This window comes from Psammomys obesus, unplaced genomic scaffold, assembly GCF_907164565.1.
Source record: "Psammomys obesus unplaced genomic scaffold, mPsaObe1.curated_primary_1811, whole genome shotgun sequence".
In the NCBI taxonomy this organism is placed as follows: domain Eukaryota; kingdom Metazoa; phylum Chordata; class Mammalia; order Rodentia; family Muridae; genus Psammomys; species Psammomys obesus.
This window is the reverse complement of record NW_026594152.1, coordinates 1,334,345-1,346,245: the sequence shown is the minus strand read 5'-3', so window position 1 is coordinate 1,346,245 and position 11,901 is coordinate 1,334,345. Positions and strand designations below refer to the sequence as shown.

General features: G+C 50.9%; 1 protein-coding gene across 1 annotated transcript in view; it reads right to left on the bottom strand.

The window, feature by feature from the left end:
• Nucleotides 1-11,901, bottom strand: part of Ttll9 (tubulin tyrosine ligase like 9) — a 36,439-nt gene that overhangs the window by 6,225 nt on the left and 18,313 nt on the right. The window contains exons 6-11 of the mRNA XM_055618036.1: nt 9,473-9,541; nt 9,071-9,151; nt 7,615-7,705; nt 6,229-6,269; nt 5,341-5,428; nt 375-433 (exon numbers count right to left, since the gene is read on the bottom strand). Of these exons, the coding sequence (XP_055474011.1) occupies nt 375-433; nt 5,341-5,428; nt 6,229-6,269; nt 7,615-7,705; nt 9,071-9,151; nt 9,473-9,541 (429 nt within the window). The remainder of the gene's footprint in view (nt 1-374; nt 434-5,340; nt 5,429-6,228; nt 6,270-7,614; nt 7,706-9,070; nt 9,152-9,472; nt 9,542-11,901) is intronic.

The window sequence follows — 11,901 nt, the reverse complement described above, 5'->3', positions numbered from 1 at the left end:
GATAGATAGATAGATAGATAGATAGATAGATAGATAGATAGATAGATAGGCAGGCAGGCAGATAGATGAAACAGGGAGATATATGAATAGACTGATGCTTGATAGGCAGAACATCTGTAGGGCATACCAACTGATCAATAAGAGACACCCAAGACAGGAAGATAGAGCACATTTTCTTTAGGATTATGTTAGTTTGACATTCAAATGCTGAGGTTCATGCCAAGTGTCTCTGCACTATAGCCTTGCCCTAGCTCTGCAGATGGGAAGGGTGATCTTGCCCTCTCTGGTAAACTGGGGCCTATCTTTGGCTCCATGTCACTCTGCTTGCCCCACCCACTTGACCCAGAAGAGAGGTAGGTGCCTAGCTTCCTCACCTTGTTGGGGTGGTAGTCTGGAGATGTCTTCTGCACGGCAACATTGGTGAGGTGAACATCTGGCAGAGGTTGGTGGTCAAGGGCCAGTGTGGACAGGTCGAGCAGCCATATTCCCTGATGCCCTAGGGACTGAACTGAGACTGGCGTTGGCTTGGGAGTTGGTAGAGAAAGCTTTAAAAAACAAAACAAGACAACAAAAACAAAACAACCCAAAGTTTACATACATGGGCTTTGCAGTCAGGTGGGCCTGGGTGCAAGTCCTGGGTATGTCTCAGGGGCTGTAGATTCCCGAGTAATCTGGGTGAGTGCTCTGAGCCTGCTTACCAGCTGTGCTGGCTAGTCTTACGTCCACTTCACACAAGCTAGAGTTTTCTGGAAGGAGGAAACCTCAACTGAGAAAATGCCTCCTCGAGATCCAGCTGTTGGGCATTTTCTTAGTGCCTGATGGGGGAGGGCCGGGGCCCCGCTCATTATGGGTGCTCCCATGCCTGGGCTGGCGGTCCTGAGTTCTGTCAGAAAACAGGCTGAGCAAGCCGGGGAGAGCGAATCCACGGCCTCTGCATCAGCTCCTGCCTCCGGGTTCCTGTCCTGACTTGGTTCCATGATGGACTACAGTGAGGAGGCGTAAGCCAATTAAGCCCTTTCCTCCCAGTTTGCTTCTGGTCATGGCGTTTGTCACAGCAACAGACGCCCAAGACCCCAGCCTATGGGCTGGGAGCGCACACTCGCACACCATAGCTTCCAAGGGTTATTTGCGGGGTTAGATGCAGAGCCTCTTCAGTGCTTGGCAGAGCTGAGAGGACCGGTCTGCGATTTCCCGATCACAAGGCAACTGCCTGAGAACCTGCCTTTTGTATCACCACCACTGCGACCTCCAGCGGCACTGTGACCCACAACATACTTCCCGGTACCATCTCATTTGCTCCTGAATAGTTCCCATGTCAAGGGCAAAACTTTAGAGGCTCAGGGGAGAACAGGGAAAGTCACTCAAAACCCCTTCCTCAGCATCCTCCCCCCAAGGACCACGCAGCGTGCCCCCCCCCAATCTCATGAGCTACCACAATGCCCCAGGACTTAGGGCATTTGTGGGCTGGGGTTCGGGGGGGGGATGCTCCTGGTCCCTTGCCCGAGTCTAATTCCCCCAAAGCACATTTCTGCCTGTCCCTGGCATGTGGGGCAGGGCGGGGCGGCTCCCGCCTCCCGGAAGACGAGAGACCTTGATAGTATGAATTTCCTAGATGTCATCTTTAGAACTCTTCAAAGGCCTGGTTTTTTTCTTTTGCATCTCTCTCTATCCCTGAGCAGGAAGGGGCCTCCTATTTCCGCTTAATGATGTCCCAAGGTGATTCACAGTGAAGGGGCACCTTCCCACAAGCAGGGCAGGGACGTCAGGGGAGCAGGGTGCGAAGCTAATCGAACTAGTGAGACACACAAATCAGCCCCTCCCTCACACTGCAGCCAAATCAACTTCAAATGCACCACAACGTTTTTACATAAAAGGCAGGGACAGGTAACTGCCACCTCAGTTAGGCAGAGCCCCTGAGCTACGGGGCCAAAGCACATACAACAAAGGAAACAGATAAATCGGATTTTATCAAAATCAGAATCTTTTGTGCTGAAGCAATTTTATAAAATATTATTACTAGTGTGAGTGGCGTGTGCATGTTTGTGTGCTGTGTGAGGATGTGGTGTGTCAGAGTGTGGTATGTGTGATGTGTGTATATGAGTGTGTTATGTGTGTAGTGTGTGTGTGAGTATGGTATGTGTGTTCCACACATTTACCTGTTGAGCCACTCATTGCCTCAGCCCATTTTGTTATTTTTGTTGGTGTATTATTTGTGATGATCCATAAGGTAGGGAAGCACATACAACTGAAACTGTTTTCTGGGACTGGAGAGATGGATTAGCTGTTAAAAGCACTGGCTGTTCTTCCAGAGGTCCTGAGTTCAGTTCCCAGCAACCACATGGTGGCTCACAACCATCTATAATGAGACTTGGTGCCCTCTTCTGGCGTGCTGACATACATGCAGGCAGAACACTGTATACAGAATAAATAAATCTTAAAAAAAGAAAAAAGAAAGTGTCTTCTTCTTCCAATTCTGATCCTCCATATTTTTCAGAGCTCATAAATTAATTCCTAATGAGTGGCCTTTCATACTGCTTCCTAAACAAAATGAACTTTGAAAGAGGGGAAATTGTTGACAGCAATTAATGAAAAAATAAGCCATGAATTTGAAGAAGAGCCAGGAGGGGTATTTGGGAGGGCTTGGAGGGAGGAGAGGGAAAAGGGTGATGTCATAATTTTATTATAATCTCAAAAGTAAAAGGATAAATCCTAGGGGGAATGGTATGTTTTAATATATCTAACAATAAATGTAAATTTTATTATCTCCTTGGGGACAGAAAGTGGTAACGGGATTGTTGACACAGCAGCCTTGCACATGGCACTGATCTCATTTAGATGGGACCTTGTCAGGGAATTCTGACACCTCAGTGCCTCCGTGTGCTCAGCAGATGGTCAGCGCCATGCAGGTCCATGCCTTATGACCCTCTCCCCAGCACTCAGGGCTGAGCTGTGCTGTATTTGTCTCTCTGTGTGTGTACACTTGAGTTATTGCATGTAAATTATATATATGTACAAAATATCTTTTCAAAGGTGGGCATGTTTAGGGTTGGGGAGATAGCTCTGTCATAAAGTGCTTGCCTCCCTAAGTTTGATCCCCAGAAGCCACAGGAAAAAAAAAATTCTGGGAATGGCCAGGCATGGTGGCACATATGTTTAATCCCAGCACTCAGAGGCACAGGCAGGCGAATCTCCATGAGTTCGGGGCCAGTCTGAGTATCAGGCCAGCCAGGGATACATGGTGAGACCCTGTCTCAAGAACCAACCGGCAGGCAGCTCTGGACATGGTGGCATGTGCTTGTGGTCCCAGCCCTGAGGACAGAGGGCGTCCCTAGGGCTGGCCAGCCAGCCCAGCAGAACAGGGAGCGCTGGGCCAGTGAGAGAGCCTGACACACAGGACTCCTTCCTAGTCTTTTCTGCAGTTTTCTGCATATTTTAATTTTAAGACATTGAAACCCATTTAAAAGAAGGGCGGAAAGTGCTGTGCAGTCTCGCAGTGTGGATATTTAGTGAGTGGAGCCTTGGTAAATGGAGAAGGGCTCTGCTTGCTCAGCATGTCCTCAGGACTCACAGGACTGCACCAACAGGCCTTTCACTGAAGGGTCCCTCCACAGAATCTGCTCTTCTGTGTTTCGCATGTTACTTGATTTTAATAAAAACGAGGCAGCCATACCAACAAACTAAGATGATGGCATGCATGTGGCGAATGCTTGTTAGAATTACAGGATATAGTTAGCATACCAGAAATGGAATAGGCAAAACAAGGAAAATAACTTTTAACGTGCATGTGGGAGGGCCCGCAGCCAGTCTCAGAGGTGGGCAATGCAAGCCCTGTGACTTCACACATACACACATAAACTGAAAGATGAACTCAGGGCAGAGAGGAGAAGATGGCTCAAAGCGCGCGCTGGGATCTTGGCCCAGGGTGCTGGCCCTGTGTGCGGTCAGGACAGTGAGGCCCTCTCCTACCCAGAGCTTTGGACTCCCTTGAAAGCCTCCCTTTCAAGTGCTGGAATCACAGGCTTGTGTCAACTCCACCTTCATTGGGTGCTGAGGATGGAGCCCAGGGCATGCTGGGAAGGCACTCTGCTAGCTGAGCAACAGCTCAGTCCTGATTTCGTTTTTGTTTGTTCTTGTTTTTGTTTTTTAAGCACAGGGTCTCACTCTATGACTCCGAGTGGCCTCAAACTCATGCTCCTCCTGTCTCAACCCGCCCCCACATGCTGAGACTACAGGTGTGTGCAATGTGTCATCATACCCATCAATATATTCACCTGGCTCGAAAGTAAAAATTACATAAATGTATGTATATATACATATATGTACACACGTGTGAGTATGTAGGAAGATAATCTCCTTTCCACTCATTTTTCCTCCACAAGACAGCTTCTGTGTCTAGTTTTTCTTCCCTCCCTCCATTCCTTCCTTTCTTCTTTCCTTCCTTTCTTTTCTTGGCAGTGCTGAGATCAAATCTCTGGCCTTGCATATAAGGCAAGGGCCATGCTCCCAGCCCTGGTTCCAGTTTCTTGTCTGTCATTCAGAGATATCTATGCACAGTGAGAAAAACATAGACATAGTTTGGCCTGGGTAGGAGTGTACCGTTTTCCAATATAGTTTTTCTTCCCCTTGGAGGCTGCTTTCCATCAGTCTCTAAGGCTCGCTCCGGCATTCCGCTTAACAGTCTACTTAACATAGTATTCCGCTATACAAAGGCACCTCCTGTCTTGACTCTTAGGTTTCGCCCTCCAGCAAGGATGCGGCATGCGCAGCCCTCAGTCCTATCCCTTCCCATGGTGTGGGCGGCCCCGTGGCACACACTGATGGGGCTTGCTGGCTTAGAGCGTAGGTGCACCCGGCTTCTGGCAGATACTTATCAGCCCCTTCTGAGGGTTACACCTCCTTACACTCCCACCAGTCCCACCTGAACATCCTCCTTCTCCCTCGGCTTTACTGGGACAGCATGGTGCCTGAACTTTGGTCTCTGCCAATTGGATGATGAAGAAGGAACTGTGTTTGAATGAGTGAGCACTGTGAAGACCATGAAGAAGGTTCTGTAAAGCTCAACCTGTCTGCCCCTATGAGTGTGGCTACACCAGAGTGTGGGTACACCCCAGTGCGGAACACCCATGAAGGCCACCATCCAGCAGGGACCTCGGAGAGCACTGGCCTGAGCAGATCCCTCTCTTGAGTGCTGGTCTAATGTAGGGAACCTGGCAAGTATCCTTGGGGTGGATACATTCCAGACGGGGAGCACTAAGGGAGGGGATGGGGGGTGAGGACCAGAAGGAGTGTCATACTAAGGGAGGGGACGGAGGACTAGAAGGAGTGTCACTGAGAGGATACAGTGGTCGTCAATGCTATTCAAAGTGAATCGAGTGTTGGAGAACCGAGCGAAGCCATCGCGGTACAGCCAAGCCCGCAGAGGGATGTACTGTTAGGGATGAGGGAAAGAGAAAAGGGAAACGATGGTCAGATGGTCAGAGTGTTTCCATGCGGCTTTTTTTTTTTAAACCTGCAAGGGCCTGTCTTCCCTCTATAGTGGCCTTCAATCACTCCTTCTGCTCCCACCCTGTGACTCCACCCCTTTCTTTCCCAGGGGTGCAAAAGGAACGAAATACTACCATGTATAACCTCAAGGTCCTGAAGGATGGGCTAAGCCTGAGACTTTTCCCAGTGGAGTATACACCGTGAAGGTTTAAACGAGTACTGGATGGATGAATGAATGAATGAATGAACAAATGAGTGAGTGAGTCCTAACTGGGTGAAGGGGATGCAGCAGGCTCTGGAGTTCAGCTGTCTGGATTTGAATCCCAGTTTGGCTAATTACCTGCTGTATGACCTTGGGCAAGTCATTCATCCTATTTGCATCTGTCTTTTGCGTCTACTTTTTTGAGACAGGTCTGGCTATATAACTGGCCTAGAACTCACTATGGAGAGAACAGGCTGGCCTTAAACTTGAGCTCCTCCTTCTTCCACCTCCTGAGCACTCCTGGTTAACCTTTATGCATCCATTCTACTCCGTAAAATGAGGCTGAAAACCAAGGACCTGGCTGAGTTGGAATGAGAGGCAACTGTGCTCTAGGGCCTGGTTCTCACCTGCAGAACTGCGTGAGAGAGACGGGAGGAGGACAGATCTAGACCTGGGCAGCCTGGATGTAACATTGGGGACACCCCCCTCCACCTTATCCCTCCATCTCCCTGCGCTCACAGGAGGCCCAGCCTGAGACTCACCGACATCACCAGCACATAGACTCGAAGGTCAAACTTTCGGCCTGTGGAAAAGAACTGATTTGTGGAATGCATGCTGCCTGACTGGCAGGCAATGGGCTAGGTTTCAGGACATGGACAGACAGACAGGGATCTGCCTATTTGAGGTTCCAAGCACAGCTGCACAGGGCACAGGGAGAGGATTGGGTAGGGCAGTATTAGGGCAAAGCTGGAGGCTTAGTGGCCAAGGAAGGCCCTGTGTGAAGTGAAGACGAACACATGGACAGGTACAGGCTCAGCCCAGGTTGGATAGGCCTTATGGCTGGATCTAGACCCAGATGGGCAAAAACTCTGGGCCCAGGGGAGGGGAAAGAAAGGCAAGTGAAGCAGGTGGCAGAGGAGGCAGGGGCCGAGCCATGTGCAGAGGAGGGCAGCGGTGCCCCTAGCTGCTGTGTTGGTGTGGAGTCTAAGGGACCAGGGCAGTGGAGCAGCACGGAGGCCATCCAGGAAAGACAACGGCAGCTAGGACCGGAAACAGAAAAGAGAGGTGGCCACACAGGCAGCTTCAGACCTGTGGGGAGCCTGGTGAAGAACAGGAGAAGCGGCTCTGTGGCTAAGGGTGTGTACTGCTCCCCGTGGGACCTGAGTTCAGTGCACAGCACAGACATCAGCAAATACCTCCTTTAACCAGAGCTCCCTCCAGGAGATCAGGTGCCTGCTGCCTCTGCAGGTGCCTGCGCTCACCCACACGTACCCACCCGCAGACACATGCTCACCTACACACAATTAAAATAGTGAACACAAATTAAAACAAAACCCAAAAGAACAGTGGCAGGGAAGGACCAGAGGCCCCGGGCACTTCCCAGACTCTGGCTTAGCAGCTTGGGGGAGGAGTAGCCGTGGCTCAGATGGAGAAGATGGAGATGAGCCAGACTGGGGAGCAGTTCTGAGTCTGAGGCACATTGGTAATGAGTTGCTGGGAGAGAACCAAGAGATTTGGGGTTCAAGGGCAAGGCCTCCTTGGCTGGGGACAGAGAGCTGGAGTCCCTCAGGGAAGGAAAAGGAGAAGAGAGCCAGAGGCTGGCCCCACTCAAAGATCATTGCCAGGGGAAGGGAGGGGGCTGGGGAGAGACAAGTGACATTAGCTGGGCTGCACTGAGACTCCTTGGTAGCTGCCGAACTCTTAGAGTGGAGCCAGGACAGAGGCAGGCACCAAGGAGGCTCTTTGTAAATGATGAAAGCGTGAGTGAGTGAACTGGCTTTCCAAGAGGATTTTCCTGAGCCCAGTGGGAGTGGGAAGAGCATGCTAGGCTAGGGGGATTGCACAGGCCACAGTTAGGAGAGTTCAGGACAGGCCTCTGTCTGTGCACCCTCTCAGGCCTGTTGACAGGACGGACATGGCCACCTCACCTCCTATTAAGTAAGGGTTTTCCACGTAACGCTGAGCCACGTAGTTCTCCACTGGTACCTCCTCTTTCTGGTCATCGGAACTCCTTGCATCCTGGTGGTGATTAGAGCAATCAGTAACCCCCACAGAGTGCCCTGTGTGCTGGGTGCCATGTCGGGCACTATCCCTGGGACATCTGATCGGATCCTCACTCAGACCCTCTCGGGTAAGAACTAATGCAATCCCCATTTTACAGATGCACACCTGAGGCACGGAGAGATGGGGTGACTTGTCTGAAGTCACACAACCGGCCAGAGGTCCAGCAGGGGGGTGGAGCCTAGGTAGATGAGCCCAGAGCTCGAGGCATCCTTTAGACCTGTCCTGCCCCAGACGCTGGCCACATGAGGGTACTGACATTTTCATTCATATTGACAAAAGGCAAATGAGTTACATGCTGTGACATGAACAAAACCTGAAGCCAGTGGCTGCATGAAGTAAGCCAACAACAACAGGATCTGCTTTCCCGGAGTCACCAGCATGGTCAGATGCCTAGCAACGGAAAGCAGGAGGATTGTGGAGGTCAGCACGGAATGGGCAGACTTTGGATTTGAGGTGGTGCAAGCACTCTGGCCGTGGGGGTTCATGACAAGTGCACAAAATGACGGTTCCCAGAGCTTTAGAACCGAACACTGAAAAAAACGGGCAAAGTTGGGTTCAATCTGAAAACTGCTGGACACACAAGCATGAGGCCCTGAGTTTAGACACCTAGCACCCACGTGAAAACTGGCCTGTCCCCCAGCACTGGGAGGCAGGGATAAGAGGCTCCCTAGGGCTCACTGGCTGAACAGCTGAGCTCCGGGTTCAGTGAGAGGCCCTGTCTCTGAGGGGCTGAGTAGCTGAGGAAGCCGCTCAGCATCCGCCCCACCTCCCTCACGCATGTAGCTGTGAAAATGCTAAATTTTGTGATCTGTCAGGGAAGGGGGCACTGCTGGAGATAAAGGGCAATGCACCTGACTGGCAGCCAGCTCACCACTGAACCCTCTTGCCCCTTCAATTCTCAGAGGAGATAAAAGTTCAAAAGTTTAGCCTTTTGGTGAGCTTAGCGGCAGCTCACTAGACTAGGCTGTGCAAGCTTCTGGGTTCTGTTCCAGGACAAGGGGAGGGGAGGAGGGAGGTGTGAAAGGTGCTAAGCCTGGGAAGAGAGAGGTCACCCATGCCAGGGCTGCCTAGAGGACATCAGAGCAGGTCCCCTTCTCACCATCCAGCTCAGGGGACAGCAAATTAACAGGCACAGTCGTCCTGTGACTTCTGTGAAGAACCGAGACCAAGCCTCAAAGTCACACACTCCCTGGGCTCACGAGTGGTGAGTGCTTGGACTAAGGGCTCCTGGCTGTCAGGGAAGACCCCCCTCCCAGCTGTGGCACCCACCTGGGCAGCCAGGCCTCTCCTCCCAGGGCCCTCCTCACCACTTCTACTCACATGGCTACCTGAGGGGTTCACACTGGAACGGGAAGGCTGCGCCTCCACACTGGTGGGTTTCTTCAAGGCAGTGGCAGTGCGCTGACAGCGGGACCAGGTCCGTTGGAATGTGCAGAAGGAGAGAGGCATTTATTAAACCCAGTACCGCTGTCACTCCCAGGGTTCAGAGGCCCTGGTCACGTTTCTAAGACCACGGCTGCTGCTAACTGCGATCCTGCTCATCAGCACGCTGGCTCCTCAGCAGATGCTAAGAAGGGTGTATGTAGCACAGTCAGGGTTTGAACCCAGAGCTGTGGCTATTGTGGGCAACCTTGGCAGGAAACCCTGTGGGTTCTGGGGAAAGATAGCCGTGGCCTGCTCCTGGAGGGTGAGGCTTGGGAGGAGAAGAAGAGGCGGCCTCACCTTCCTCCAGTCCATGATATCTTTCAGTCTCCGGAAGAGAAAGATGCCCTTCCCCTGAGATCGGGCAACCTGGTGGGGGGTGGAAAGATGGAGAAAAGCAGAGTTCAGCTCAGGGTCTCTCTGGCCCTCCTCCTCAGGGCCTTCCTCAGTTCATCTCTGTATCCATCTCCCCATGTGCCCCCATGCTCTGGGCCCAGAGGAATGGCTGTTCAACCCTCATGGGACTGAAAGAGGAAAGTGAGCTAGGCTTTGCTACAAAGACATACATTTGCATGAATAATGTAGAGGGACAGACAATTAAAAAACCATCTCGGCCAGTCCTGGAACATACCATCCAATGCTTTTTTTGGAAATCAATTTGCCTTCCTAATTAGGTTTTGCTTCACTAATATTGGATTCTGTCTGCCTTTGCACACTGCTATGGGTAATTCATGGTCTCCCGGAGGCAAGGGGGCTAGGGGAATCTTTGATATCTGGAGTGAGAATTTTGGTTTCTTTAAAAACCCAGTTACGTTTTATGAATACGTTTTTTGTTTTGTTTTAATTCTAGGTGTGGGATATGGGGCTGCTTCAGATTGTCCACAGCAGCTAACAGTAGTGCCTCTTGTTCTAGCAGGGCATGATTTTTGCCAGCTGCAGATGGTTTGATTCTGGGAACTCTTAGTAGAACCCTGAGAGGGCCTGTGAAGGTTGCTTCTCCTGGTTGCTGTTGTCCAGTTTGTCAAGTGGTCAAGAGCAAAGAGACAAGAGGTTGGAGAGATATCCTGACAACAAAGATTGAACTTGCCTCCAGGGACCCCAACACCCTTAAATCAGCAGGAAGTAGTCTAAAGAGGTTTACGTCCCTTACCCCTCTAGCCTCCTTTCTCTCCTACCTAGTGTTGGGGGGTCGGAAAGGATGAGGATGGAATAAGGGTTGGAAGAGAGGGAGATATAAGAACCAGAAAAGCATAGCTAAAGAAGTATGCCTACAGATGTCTTGCGGTGTTCCAGCCTTCTGCGAGGTCCATCTTCCTGGCCTGCACAGGAACGCTGTCCGAATGCTTTCCCTCTCCACACCCCACAGCCCATTGCTACTGCAGGGTAGCTTTGCTAAGCAATCATTGAAAGGTATGTTGGCGTATGTGTGAGCGTGTGTTGCTGAGGATCAAACCCAGGACCTTGCTTTTGCTAAGCAAGCACTCTGTGGCTGGGCCATTCCCGGGGATTATGCTGTATCTGTCACTTAGAAGTCTGATGCTGCCCAGCAGAACCTGTAGAGAGCTAAGAGCCACCAGCTGGCCTGGCCTCTGAGACCAACTCTAGCTTCTGGTGCCAGCTCAGCCCTTTAGTTTAGTTGAGCTCCTGAGCAGGACCCCCTGAGGCATCTTTTCCCTGGTGCTGACCCAGTGAGTGCAGGGCCTCTTTCCCTTCTGTTCTCTGCTCAGAGGCCCACCAGGCCCACCGCAGGCTTCAGAAGGCCTGACAGCTGTTGGCTTGCTCACATCTGGGCAGAGCAGGAAGCAGAGAAAGCAAATCCTTCCTTTCTCCCCTTTATTCAGTCTGGGACACCAACCTGTGGGATACTGCCATCCATGTCCATGGTGGTTCTCTAGTCAATCAAACCTCTCTGGAAACCCTCTCTGAGACATCCCTAAGGATGCACCGCATCAATTTTGTAGGTGTTTATTAATCCAATCAAGCTAACAATATGGTATCACAATGTGTCTAGGATTTGCCAACTTGACACACAAACACATCACTTTAAGCCACAGTACTCTGGCCCTGGCCCCGTAGGATCATGGCCATCCCAATGCCAAGTGCGCTCATCTTGACTTCAAAAGCCCTCATCCCCACTCTCTCAACAATTTCAATACCGTTCAAAAGTCCTAAATCTAGGCATGGTGGCTCTCTGTTTTAAACTCCAGCCCACAGGAGGCAGACGAAGGCAGCTTTCTGTGAGTCCCTGGGCATGGATATACACAGTGAGTTCCAGGACAGCCAGAGCTACAGAAAAACTCCCCCTGACTCAAACAAACAAAAAACAAAAACAAAACAAAAATAAACAAACAAAAACAACAAACCATCCTAAGTTCAGAGCCACTCAGAGTTGCTTTAATACCAGCCCTCAAGAGGCAGAGGCAGGTAGGTCTTCATGAGCTTATGTCCAGCCTGGCTCATGTCGTGAGACCCTGTCAAAAAGAAACAAAACCAAAACAAAAAAAAAAGTCCAAGTCCAATGTCTCTTCTGAGACTTAAGACAATTTATGAGCCCCTGACTAGTGAAAACACAAGTTAGGTACCTCTAGCACACAATGGCATAGTGATGAGGTGAAGTTAGAGCTGCAGGCGCCACGCTGTGCCCCGTGCCCGGGAGGAGCAGCCTGCCTGCTGGGTGCAAATTAATGGTACTGTTGCACTACCCATTAAACTATACTTGGCTTGATTCT